A 12,391-nucleotide genomic window follows, 5' to 3' on the forward strand; every position below is an offset into this window, starting at 1 on the left:
CGGTGTCTCAGTGTCCCCACCCTGGGTACCTTGGGGTTCCTTTTGTCCCCATCCTGGGTACATTGGTGTCTCCATGTCCCCACCCTGGGTACCCTGTGGCCCCAGTGTCCCCATCCTGGGTACCTTGGGGTCCCTATTGTCCCCACCCTGGGTACCTTATGGTCCCAGTGTCCCCATCCTGGGTTCCTTGGGGTTCCTTTTGTCCCCACCCTGGGCACCATGGTGTCTCAGTGTCCCCACCCTGAGTACCTTGGGGTTCCTTTTGTCCCCATCCTGAGTACTTTGGTGTCTCAGTGTCCCCCACCCTGAGTACCTTGGGGTCCCTGCTGTCCCCATCCTGAGTTCATTGGTGTCTCAGTGTCCCCCACCCTGGGTACCTTGGGGTCCCTGCTGTCCCCATCCTGAGTTCATTGGTGTCTCAGTGTCCCCCACCCTGGGTACCTTGGGGTCCCTGCTGTCCCCATCCTGAGTACATTGGGGGTCCTTTTGTCCCCATCCTGGGTACCTTGGGGTTCATGTTGTCCCCATCGTGGGTTCCTTGGAGTCCCAGTGTCCCCATCCTGGGTACATTGGGGTTCCTTTTGTCCCCACCCTGGGCACCATGGTGTCTCAGTGTCCCCACCCTGGGTACCTTGGGGTTCATGTTGTCCCCATTGTGGGTTCCTTGGAATCCCAGTGTCCCCATCCTGAGTACCTTGGGGTTCCTTTTGTCCCCATCCTGTGTACATTGGGGTCCCTGCTGTCCCCATCCTGAGTACATTGGTGTCTCCGTGTCCCCACCCTGGGTACCTTATGGCCCCAGTGTCCCCATCCTGGGTACCTTGGGGTCCCTGCTGTCCCCACCCTGGGTACCTTATGGTCCCATTGTCCCCACCCTGGGCACCTCGTGTTGCCATTGTCCCCACCCGGGCCACCTCGGTGTCCCAGCATCCCCAGGGTTGGAACACACCCAGGGCAGCTCCTGAAATCCCGGTTCCATCCCCGTGGGATCCCGAAGGCACTTCCCTTTCCCCATCCCCCCACCCCCCCTTTCCTCCCCAGACCGAATCCCCCCCCAACCCCCCCTCCGCAGCTCCTCGGCGCCCCCCCTCGCCCTCACCTGCATCCCGGGGGAACCGGAGGAGAGGAGGAAGAGGAGGAGGCCGGGGAAGAAGCGCATCCTGCAGCCTCGGATCCCGCCGGAATTGCCGGCACCGGAGCCGCAGGCGCTCAGCGCCGCCGCAGCCGCATCCTTCCCCGCCTTTGTCCCCGCTCTACCGACAGCGGCCGCGGGACCGGCCGGGGCGGAACCGAACCGGGAAAGAGCCAGATGGGGCGGGAGGGAACGGGGGAGGCGGCCGAGCATCCTTCCTCCCACCCTAAGCCGGGGACCCGAAGGGATGCTCGGTGCCATCCACGGGGTGCCCGGGTCCTCGCTCCTGTCCCCGGCCCCCCCCCTGGTCCCCATCCCCTCTCCTGTCCTGGATTCCCACCCCCCATCCCCTCTCCTGTCCCGGATTCCCACCCCCCAGTCCCCTCTCCTGTCCCCTCTCTTGTCTCTGGTCCCCTTCTCCCTGTTCCCGGGTCCCCTCTCCCTGTTTTCCAGTCCCCTCTCCTGTACCCCATCCCCTTTCTTGTCTCAGATCCCCTCTCCCTGTCCTTGATCCCCTCTCCTATCCCAGATCCCCTCTCCTATTCCAGATCCCCTCTCCTATCCCCGATCCCCTCTCCTATCCCCGATCCCCTCTCCTATCCCAGATCCCCTCTCCTATCCCAGATCCCCTCTCCTATCCCGGTTCCCCTCTCCCATCCCGGTTCCCCTCTCCTATCCCAGATCCCCTCTCCTATCCCAGATCGCCTCTCCTATCCCAGATCGCCTCTCCTATCCCAGATTCCCTCTCCCATCCCAGATCCCCTCTCCTATCCCGGATCCCCTCTCCCATCCCGGATCCCCTCTCCTATCCCGGATCCCCTCTCCTATCCCAGATTCCCTCTCCTGTCCCCATTCCCCTCTCCCATCCCAGATCCCCTCTCCCATCCCAGATCCCCTCTCCTATCCCAGATCCCCTCTCCCATCCCAGATCCCCTCTCCTATCCCAGATCCCCTCTCCCATCCCGGATCCCCTCTCCTATCCCACATCCCCTCTCCTATCCCAGATCCCCTCTCCTATCCCAGATCCCCTCTCCCATCCCGGATCCCCTCTCCCATCCCGGATCCCCTCTCCTGTCCCCAAGGATGGAGCTTTGGGGCGCGGGATGCAGCCAGGATCCTGCTGGGCTCAGGTCCAGCTGCCACCGATGCTCCACGCACAGCTCCCCATCCTCCCCTCGCAGCCGCCCTGGGGGACCCTCCCCGGTCCCCCCCAAACTGTCCCACGGGGATGCAGCCATGAGTCCCCTCCGGGATTTGGGGCGCACGAGGTGCCGGCAGCGATGGGATTTGCTCCAACCAAATCCACGCGCACAACCGGCCTCGTGCAAATGAGGACACGAGGGCTCAGGGCGCAACGAACCCCCAGTTTTTTTGGGGGGGACACACGGACACAGCCCCCACTTACCAAAGCTGCGCATTTCCATGGAAACCAGCAAGGATTTGGGGTGGGGGACGGCTTCGATACAGTCGGTTTATCGTACAGCCTTGCCCCAACCTCACCGCATCCCCTCTGCTGCCCAGGTGCTGGGGGGCTCCCCTCGCCCCCCCAAGTTTGAGGGGGGTGGGCAAAAGAGGAGATTTAACACCTCCCTACCCTGGCACGATCCGGACCCCGCGGACACTGGGATGGGGCTCGCGGTGTTTGCCGTGCCGAGGGCACGTCCAGTGCTTCACTAAAGGGGTTCTTGGGGAGCGTTGTAGCACCATAGGGTGGGGGTTGGCTCCGACCCCCCCTCTCTACACCAATCTGGGGGGGCCGTACCCTATTTTTCCCCACTGGCGGTATAAATAAGAGGAAGGGATGGCACCATGGCAGCTCCAAGCGGGCAGGAGCCGACGGCACCGCGGCAGCCGCGAGTCCTGAGGATGGCAGAGCAGCTTTGGGGCGCTCTTCTTGGCGTAGGGAACGGCAAAGGGAGCAAAGACCCCACCCCCAAAAAACAAACCCCACGACCCCAAACTGTCCCTTTTTGGGGCCGCGGCTTCAGCCCTTGAAGCAGATGGGTCCCAGCTCAAAGCCAAACTTCTGGTTGGCGTCTCCAAAGTCAACCACGGCCACATCCACCAGCGGCAGCCACTCAAGGCGCGAGGAGGTCACCTCCAGCACCGTCCGCTCCTGGCCGTGGCGTTCCTGAGGGAAGGAGGCAAACGGGGAGTACGGTAGAATCATGGAATTATAGAACACTTTGGGTTGGAAGAGACCTTAAAGATCATCCATTTCCACCTCCCGTCGGATCAGGTTGCTCCAAAGCCCATCCAACCTGGCCTTCAACACCTCCAGGGATGGGGCGGACACAACTTCCTTGGACAACCTCCAGTGTCTCCCCAGTGTCATAGTGAAGAAATTCTTCCTTAGGTCAAGCCTAAATCTGCCGCTCTCCAGTTTACACCCATTCCCTCTCTTCCCATCACTCCAAGCCTTTGGGAACAGCCCCTCTCCAGGTTTCTTGGAGCCCCTTGAAGTACTGGAAGGTCGCTATATGGTCTCCTCAGAACCTTCTCTTCTCCAGGCTGAACGAGCACCAACTCTCAGCCTGGCCTCATAGGGAAGGTTCTCCAGCCCTCGGATCATCCTTGGAGCCTCCTCTGGACCCATTCCAACAGCTCCATCTCCTTCTTCTGGTGAGGATTCCACCCTGGACCCAACCCTCCAGATGAGGTCTCACCAAGAGGAGCAGAGGGGCAGATCCCCACGCGGCTCTGGATGCAGCCCAGGACACGGGGAGGTTCTGGGCCGCGAGCGCTCGTTGCCGCCTCACGTCGAGCTTCTCATCAACCACCACCCCAAGTCCTTCTCCTCAGGGCTGCTCTCCATCCCATCATCCCCCATCCTGGATTGAAACTGCCCCGACCCGAGTGTAGAACCTCGCCCTTGAGGAACCTCCTGAGGGGGGATGCAGGCGTTGCAGAAGAAGATTTGGGGTCCTCGTGGCTTGGGGACTCACCTGGCAGCCATCGTGGAGGGCACGGACAGGAGAAGCCGTGTGGTTGTGCCCCAACTCCTCCTCGTTGGCCCCACGGAAGCGTAGGGCACGGGCGAAGGTGCCGCTGCCCGAATCGTACCAGGCAGCCGCGTTCTGGCAGTTGAGCGTAAAGTTCTGTCGGGCGCTGGCGCTCAGGAGACGCAGGAAGGTCACTTGGGTCACCGGCACAGCGTTCCCGTCCACATCCACGTAGGAGAACTGTTGGGGGGTAGAGGAGAGGACAAGGGCTGAGACACAGACACGGAGCAGAAGTTCTGCCTCTCCGAAGCATGAGCAGCTCCCACCTTCTTGCCCCGTTTGAAGGTGCTGTACCACGTTCCGGGTTTCTCCCTGTTCCAAGCAGCCAGGCGGACCTGGGGGTGATGGAGATGGTGTTGGCGTGAAGCTTCTTCCAAGCCTTGACCCCACGGAGCAGGGGGGACCAGCGAGATCCCACCAACCCCATCACATTCCCGCTGGGTTTGGATGCTCAGATCCTTTCTGTGTCCGCTCGAACTCACAGCCTCAAACTTCTTCTCCGGGAAGAGACAGGTTTCCCCACCGGCTGTGAAGTTGCAGAAGACCCGGAAGGCATCTCGGGAGCATCCCTGGTTGGGATCAATCCAGTACTCACCTGGGAAGGAGGGCAGGAAGGACAGACAGACAGACAACACTCCATCTCCCTCCTGGCTCGGCCAAGGAAACGCCACATGGGTGCTGCCAGGTGGGATGTGAAGTCCCCCCTCCGTCCCTCAGAGGTGGGGTTTGGGGTCTCCTCTCCCTCCCACTGCTCCCCAAAGCCCTCACCGTCCTGGAGGTGCGGGTGGCAAAGCTGCAGCTCTTTGCAGACCCGCGCGGGGCTCTCCGGGGTTCCCAGCGGCCGCCTCAGCTGCTCCACCTCAGTGCGCAGAGAGCTGAGCGATGCGTACACTTCTTCGAGGCCTTCGTAATCTCGGGGGGGTCCCTGTGCCCCCAAAGCTTCTGACAGTGCCCGGCGGTGTCTCCCGGTCCGGCTGGAGGGCAGCGGCTCCAGCAGCTCAGCCGGGCGGCCCTGGGACGGAGAGGGATGGAGAGGAACGGAGAGGAACGGAGAGATGGAAGGGATGGAGGAGGATGGAGAGAGATGGAGAGGAACGGAGAGGAACGGAGAGATGGAAGGGATGGAGAGGGATGGAGAGAGATGGAGAGGAACGGAGAGGAACGGAGAGATGGAAGGGATGGAGAGGGATGGAGAGGGATGGAGAGAGATGGAGAGGAACGGAGAGGAACGGAGAGGAACGGAGAGATGGAAGGGATGGAGGAGGATGGAGAGAGATGGAGAGAGATGGAGGGGTGTGGAGAGGGATGGAGAGATGGAAGGGATGGAGGAGGATGGAGAGAGATGGAGAGGAACGGAGAGGAACGGAGAGATGGAGAGGAACGGAGAGATGGAAGGGATGGAGAGGGATGGAGAGAGATGGAGAGGAACGGAGAGGAACGGAGAGATGGAAGGGATGGAGGAGGATGGAGAGAGATGGAGAGGGATGGAGGGGTGTGGAGAGGGATGGAGAGATGGAAGGGATGGAGGAGGATGGAGAGAGATGGAGAGGAACGGAGAGGAACGGAGAGATGGAGAGGAACGGAGAGATGGAAGGGATGGAGAGGGATGGAGAGAGATGGAGAGGAACGGAGAGGAATGGAGAGATGGAGAGGAATGGAGAAGGATGGAGAGAGATGGAGAGGGATGGAGAGGGGTGGAGAGGGATGGAAGGGATGGAGGAGGATGGAGAGGAACAGAGAGGGGTAGAGGGGGATGGAGAGGGATGGAGAGAGATGGAGAGGTGTGGAGAGGGATGGAAGGGATGGAGAAGGATGGAGAGGGATGGAGAGGGATGGAGAGGGATAGAAGGGATGGAGAGGGATGGAAGGGATGGAGAGGGATGGAAGGGATGGAGAGAGATGGAGAGGGATGGAGAGAGATGGAGAGGGATGGAGAGGAACGGAGAGGAACGGAGAGATGGAAGGGATGGAGGAGGATGGAGAGAGATGGAGAGGGATGGAGAGAGATGGAAAGGGATGGAGGGGTGTGGAGAGGGATGGAAGGGATGGAAAGGATGGAGAAGGATGGAAGGGATGGAGAGGGATGGAGAAGGATGGAGGGGGATGGAGAGGGATGGAAGGGATGGAGAGGGATGGAGAAGGATGGAGAGGGATGGAAGGGATGGCAGGAATGGAGAGGGATGGAAGGGATGGAGAGGGATGGAGAGGGATGGAGAGGGATGGAAGGGATGGAGAAGGATGGCAGGAATGGAGAGGGATGGAAGGGATGGAAGGGAGGGAGAGGGATGGAAGGGTGAGAGCAGCAAGAAGTGGGGGCCTGGGGACACCGGAGCCCTTGTGGAAGAGGACATGACTGATGTCCATGCAGAGCATCCCTTACTCACCGGTGGCCCTGGGGGACCAGGGGGCCCTGTGTCACCTCGAGGACCCAGAGCGCCCTGCAAAAGAAGATGACTCAGCGCCACCGCCTGCGCTGGGTGCAGAGAATCCTGGAATGGTTTGGGTTGGAAGGGACCTCAAAACCCATTCAGTTCCACCTCTGCCATGGGCAGGGACACCTCCCACTGGATGTGGTTGCTCCAAGCCCCATCCAACCTGGCTTTGAACACCTCCAGGGATGGAGCAGCCACCACTGCTCTGGGCAACCTGAGCCTCCCCACCCTCACAGGAGAACATTTCTCCTGAAGATCTCATCTCAATCTCCATCTTTCAGCTCAAAATCGTTCCCCTCGTCCTATCCCTGCACTCCCTGATCCAGAGCCCCTCCCCAGCTTCCCTGGAGCTCCTTTCCATCCTGGAAGCTGCTCTAAGGTCTCCTTGGAGCCTTCTCCAGGCTGAACAACCCAACGCTCAGCCTCTCCTCGTACAGGAGGTTCTCCAGCTCTCCCATCATCTCCATGGCCTCCTCTGGCCTCACTCCACCATCTCCATGTCCTCCCTCTGCTGAGGACTCCAGAATTGGACCCAGGGCTCCGGGTTTGGTCTCTCCAGAATGGAACAGAGAGGCAAAATCCCTCCCTTGTCCTTCTGGTCCCACGGCTTTGGATGCAGCTCAGGATACGTTTGGGCTTTCTGGGCTGCGAGTGCACTTTGGTGGCTCCTGTGGAGCTTCTCCTCCCTCAGCACCCCAAGTCCTTCTCCTCAGGGCTGCTCCCAATCCATCCTCTGCTCCATCTGTATCTGTTTAGGTTTCCCCTGACCCAGCTGCAGGACTTTGCTGTTGTTGAACCTCATGAGTTTCTCGTGGTTCCACCTCTCCAGGTCCCTTCTGGACCCCTCCAGGTTCTCCCCTGGGAGCACACCGGGGGCTGCCCCCCATTCTCACCCCACCGCAGCACTCACCGGTGAACCTTTGGAGCCCTTCTGGCCCAAGGGTCCCTGTGAGGAAGAGAAGAGAGGAGTGGGATGCTCACCAGGCACGTGGTGATCCCACAGCTCCTACACCCAACCCCTCCGTGGGGCTCAGGGTCCCCCCCTGCCCCTCTCACTCTCCTGGGGGGGCTCCAAGTGAGCTGTGGGTGGGCAGAAGATCCTTAGATACTCACCGAGAGCCCGGGAGGACCAGGAGGACCAGTGGGGCCCATGGGACCAGCCGGACCCTGTCGGTAGAGACATCATCAACCCCACGCTTGAAGAACCCTTCTACCTCATCTCCCCCGACGTTCACCCAACCCCTGAGCTCAGGGGAGACCCCAAACACTCACAGGGTCTCCTTTGGGTCCTGGGGGGCCTTGGATGCCTGGGAGACCCTGGTCTCCTTTCTCTCCCATCTCTCCTGGAGGTCCAATGAGCCCAATGAGTCCAGCGTGGCCCTGGGGGTTGAAGGACACCATCAGGGAGATGCTTTTGGCGATGACTTTAGGGTGAGGGACTCCAGCGTCTTGGACCTCATCTCACCTTATCTCCCTTGTGGCCGGGGTCTCCCTTGAGGCCGGGCAAACCCAGAGGACCCTGCAAGAGGCCAAGAGGGCATCACACATCCCAAGCCATTCCCAGCTTGGATCACCCAGGGCTTGCTCATCTTGACTTACCATGGGACCGGGTGGTCCCGCTTGGCCTGGAGCCCCCAGGAGACCTTGTTCACCCTGGAAGAGACTCAGTGTGGAAGAAGGATCTGGGGTTCAGCCCCCCTAAAACACTTCAGGGGAGGCTCTGAGGCTGTGACACCTCAAGCTACAGCCATGGAGACCGAGGGTATGAACCCCATCCGGCTTCGAGGACACAAGGAGCCCCACACCAGCGTAGAATCATGGAATGGTTGGGTGGGAAGGGGCCTCAAAGCCCATCCAGTTCCACCCTCTGCCATGGGCAGGGACACCTCCCACTGGATCAGGGGCTCCAAGCCCCATCCAACGTGGCCTTCAACACCTCCAGGGATGGAGCAGCCACCGCTTCTCGGGACAACCTGGGCCTCCCCACCCTCACAGGAGAACATTTCTCTCCAAGATCTCATCTCAACCTCTTCTCTTTCAGCCCAAAACCGTTCCTCTCATCCTGTCACCACGGCAAAACGTCCCTCCTTAGCTTTCCTGGAGCCCCTTCCATCCTGGAAGCTGCTGGAAGGTCTTCCCAGAGCCTTCTCCAGTTGAGCAGCCCCCACTCTCCCAGCCTTGTCCTTGGATGGGAGGTTCTCCAGCCCTCGCATCATCTCCGTGGCCTCGTTTGGCCTCGCTCCACCAGCTCCATGTCCTCCCTCTGCTGAGAACTCCAGAACTGGACGTGGGGCTCCAGGTTTGGTCTCCCCCAAAGCGGAGCAGAGGGGCAGAATCCCCTCCACCACCCGCTGGTCCCACGGCTTTGGATGCAGCTCAGGACACGGTTGGATTTTCCAGGCTGTGAGCACATTGTGCCACCTCCTGTCCAGCTCCTCATCCCTCAAGTCCTCCTCCTCAGGGCTTCTCCCAGTCCATTCTCCACCCAACGCTTGGGATTGCCCCAATCCTGGTGCAGGACCTTGGCCTTGTTGAACCTCATGAAGAATGGGAACATCCTTCCCGGAGCCTCCAACTTACCGCAGGGCCGGGAATCCCACGCAGTCCTTCGGAGCCCGGCTGTCCCGGTGGTCCCTGTGCCCCAACAGGTCCCATCTTTCCAGGTGGCCCCTCCGTGCCAGGTTGTCCCTGAGGACAGGAGGACAGGGAGGGCTGAGGCTGGTGCTCCTCAGGATGTGGTCCCACCTCTCTGGGGGTGGATCGTGATCCTGGCGGAGGCTTCTGGAGGGAGAAGTGCTTTGGGGAATCCCAACCACTGCTCACCTTGGCACCTTTCTCACCCTGACGTCCCTCACGTCCCATCAGTCCCACAGGTCCCTGGAGGAGAAGACAGAGATATCAGGAGATGTGTGTTGGTCTCATCGCCAGTCCGACTTATAGAACCATGGAATGGTTGGGTTGGAAGGGACCTCAAAGCCCACCCAGGTCCAACCTCCTGCCATGGGCAGGGACACCTCCCACTGGATCAGGGGCTCCAAACCCCATCCAACGTGGCCTTCAACACCTCCAGGGATGGAGCAGCCACCATTGCCCTGGGCCAGGGCCTCCCCACCCTCACAGGGGAACATTTCTCCCCAAGATCTCATCTCGATCTCCCCTCTTCCAGCTCAAAACCATCCTCCTCATCCAATCCCAGTCCTCCCTGATCCACAGCTTTCCTGGAGCCTCTTTTCTTCACCCTATGTTGTCCCTTTCCATCCCATCATCGTCCTTTCCCTACTCACCCTCCGGCCGGGGGGACCTGGAGGACCCGGTTCCCCTGATGCTCCTGGTGGACCCTGAAAGGAACTCAGTGGGAGTCTGGGATGAGGAAAGAGTCCCACAGCCAGGACTGAGGGAAGCGTGGAGGGCAAGGGACGTGTAAGAGCACCAGGACGCCGCTCAACCTCCTCAAACCCACCATCCCAGCGAGGTCCCACCAGGAAAGAGCCTCCCAACTGCTCCACTCACCGGCAATCCGGGATCCCCACTGTCACCTTTCTCTCCAGCAGCTCCATCCAGACCCTGTGACACACAGAAGGGTGAGCAACCACCTAATGGGACCCTCAACCCACCCTCAGGACACCGGGAAGGACCGGTGAGGTGGAGGAGGAAGACAATCATAGCATCTTGGCGCTTCCCAAGCCCATCACCACCACCCCAGGGTGACACTGGGGCACGTGGGGTGGGTGAGGGGTGAGCAGGGACTACTCACCGGCATGCCGGGGTCTCCAGGAGGACCAGGGTCACCAGGGAAGCCAATGGGACCCTGCAGAGAGAGGTGAACATGAGCGTGGGATGGAGAAGGAGCCCCAGACCTTCTGCGTGGTGGGAAAGCAGAGGCAGGGGGATAAGGTGGGGCTCAAGGCAGAGTCCTCCCACCGCTCCGGGCTCGATCCTCCTCTTACCAAGTTGCCTTTGGCTCCATCGTCTCCTGGAGGACCCTTCTTGCCAGGGGGTCCAGCTGTTCCCGGCTGACCCGCGTCTCCTTTCTCCCCCATGTCTCCCTTCACACCCTGCAGAGGAATCATGGAATGGGTTGGGTTGGAAGGGACCTCAAAGCCCATCCAGTTCCACCTCCTGCCATGGGCAGGGACACCTCCCACCGGATCAGGGGCTCCAAGCCCCATCCAACCTGGCCTTCAACCCCTCCAGGGATGGGGAAGCCACCACTTCTCTGGGCAATCGGGTCCAGGGCTTCCCCACCCTCACAGGAGAACGTTTCTCCCCAAGATCTCATCTCAATCTCCCCTCTTTCACCTTAAAACCGTTCCCCGCATCCTATCCCTGCACTCCTTGATCAAAATCCCCTCCCCAGCTTTCCTGGAGCCCCTTTCCATGCTGGAAGCTGCTCTAAGGTCTCCTCGGAGCCTTCTCTTCTCCAGGTTGAACAACCCCAACTCTCAGCCTCTCCTTGGACGGGAGGTTCTCCAGCCCTCACATCATCTCCGTGGCCTCCTCTGGCTTCACTCCAACAGCTCCGTGTCCTTCCCGTGTTGAGGACTCCAGAACTGGACGCAGGGTCCAAGTTTGTTCCCACCAGAGGGGCAGAATCCCCTCCATCACCTGCTGGTCCCACGGCTTTGAGTGAAGCCCAGGATGATGTTGGATTTCTGGGCTCTGAGCGTGTTTCTCCGGCTCCCCAGGACCTCTGCCCATGCTTTCTGCAGGATTTGGCCCCTCTCTCTTTTTCTTGCCCCTAAAGTTCCCCTCTGCGACACTCACGGGTGGTCCAGGCTCCCCTGGGTCTCCAGGATCTCCTGCTTCTCCTGGTTCACCCTGGGCGAGAAGAAAGCAACGGGGCAGATGCTGTCGGGTGCTGAGCGGTGCGAGCAGCTCTGCGCCAGCCCCAGAATCCAAACTGAGCCCCACGGTGCCCTCCCAAATGCGTTCTCACCTTTTCTCCCACGGGTCCTGGTTGTCCCACACCACCCGGCATTCCTGGGGGGCCCTAAAGAGAAGAAGATGGGGGGCACTAAGGTTTTGGGCAGCTCGTGCTCCTCAGAAGCCCCCGCTGAGAACCCCCGGGGATGTTCTCACCTCAGCACCACTGGGTCCCTGCGGTCCACGAGGTCCTGGAGCGCCGGGAGGACCCTGTGGGAAGCACGGAGAGGGGTCAGTGTGGACAAGGCGGCTCCCATGGGAGAAGAAGACTGTGGGAAGCTGGAGGTGGAGCAGGAAGAGGCGGAGGAGGAGCTTTGGGAGGGAAGAACTGCAAGATTTCCTTACCATGGGGCCAACGTCTCCGTTCTCGCCCTTCTCGCCCGGTGGGCCCGGCATGCCCTGCGGGAATCATAGAATCACCAGGTTGGAGAAGACCTCTTGGATCATTGAGTCCAACCATTCCTATCTGCCTCTAAACCTGAGCACCTCCTCTACCCATCTCTTGAACACCTCCAGGGATGGCGACTCCACCACCTCCCTGGGTGGCCTCTGCCAGGGCCTGATGACCCTTTTGGTGAAGAATTTCATCCTGATGTCCAGTTTGAACCTCCTCTGGTGCGGCTTGAGGCCATTCCCCCTTCTCCTATCACTTGGGAGAAGAGGTCAGCACTCACCAACAACCTCCTTTCAGGTGTTTGTAGAGAGCAATAAGGTCTCCCCTCAGCCTCCTCTTCTCCAGGCTGAACACCCCCAGCTCTCTCAGCCGCTCCTCGTCAGACGTTCTCCAGCCCCTCACCAGCTTCGTTGCTCTTCTCTGGACACACTCCAGAGCCTCAACATCCTTCTTGGAGTGAAGGACCCAAAACTGAATACAGTATTCAAGGTGCGGTCTCACCAGTGCC

At 60.4% G+C, this 12,391-nt stretch overlaps 2 protein-coding genes across 2 annotated transcripts in view; both read right to left on the reverse strand.

Annotated features, from left to right (window-relative positions):
• The window catches only part of OLFM2 (olfactomedin 2), a 32,762-nt gene extending 31,510 nt beyond the window's left edge, over positions 1–1,252 (reverse strand). Inside the window, exon 1 of the mRNA XM_054051917.1 lies at positions 1,100–1,252. Within this exon, the coding sequence (XP_053907892.1) occupies positions 1,100–1,159 (60 nt within the window). The 5' untranslated portion in view covers positions 1,160–1,252. The remainder of the gene's footprint in view (positions 1–1,099) is intronic.
• Positions 1,253–2,506: 1,254 nt separating this feature from the next.
• Positions 2,507–12,391, reverse strand: part of COL5A3 (collagen type V alpha 3 chain) — a 48,465-nt gene continuing 38,580 nt past the window's right edge. The window contains exons 47-67 of the mRNA XM_054051766.1: positions 11,835–11,888; positions 11,646–11,699; positions 11,503–11,556; positions 11,331–11,384; positions 10,514–10,621; positions 10,321–10,374; positions 10,077–10,130; positions 9,851–9,904; positions 9,390–9,443; positions 9,147–9,254; positions 8,166–8,219; positions 8,032–8,085; positions 7,839–7,946; positions 7,680–7,733; positions 7,477–7,512; positions 6,519–6,572; positions 4,903–5,146; positions 4,617–4,729; positions 4,401–4,469; positions 4,078–4,314; positions 2,507–3,263 (exon numbers count right to left, since the gene is read on the reverse strand). Of these exons, the coding sequence (XP_053907741.1) occupies positions 3,117–3,263; positions 4,078–4,314; positions 4,401–4,469; positions 4,617–4,729; positions 4,903–5,146; positions 6,519–6,572; positions 7,477–7,512; positions 7,680–7,733; positions 7,839–7,946; positions 8,032–8,085; positions 8,166–8,219; positions 9,147–9,254; positions 9,390–9,443; positions 9,851–9,904; positions 10,077–10,130; positions 10,321–10,374; positions 10,514–10,621; positions 11,331–11,384; positions 11,503–11,556; positions 11,646–11,699; positions 11,835–11,888 (1,818 nt within the window). The 3' untranslated portion in view covers positions 2,507–3,116. The remainder of the gene's footprint in view (positions 3,264–4,077; positions 4,315–4,400; positions 4,470–4,616; positions 4,730–4,902; positions 5,147–6,518; positions 6,573–7,476; positions 7,513–7,679; positions 7,734–7,838; positions 7,947–8,031; positions 8,086–8,165; positions 8,220–9,146; positions 9,255–9,389; positions 9,444–9,850; positions 9,905–10,076; positions 10,131–10,320; positions 10,375–10,513; positions 10,622–11,330; positions 11,385–11,502; positions 11,557–11,645; positions 11,700–11,834; positions 11,889–12,391) is intronic.

This window comes from Cuculus canorus, chromosome 30 (assembly GCF_017976375.1).
Source record: "Cuculus canorus isolate bCucCan1 chromosome 30, bCucCan1.pri, whole genome shotgun sequence".
NCBI classification, from domain to species: Eukaryota; Metazoa; Chordata; class Aves; order Cuculiformes; family Cuculidae; genus Cuculus; species Cuculus canorus.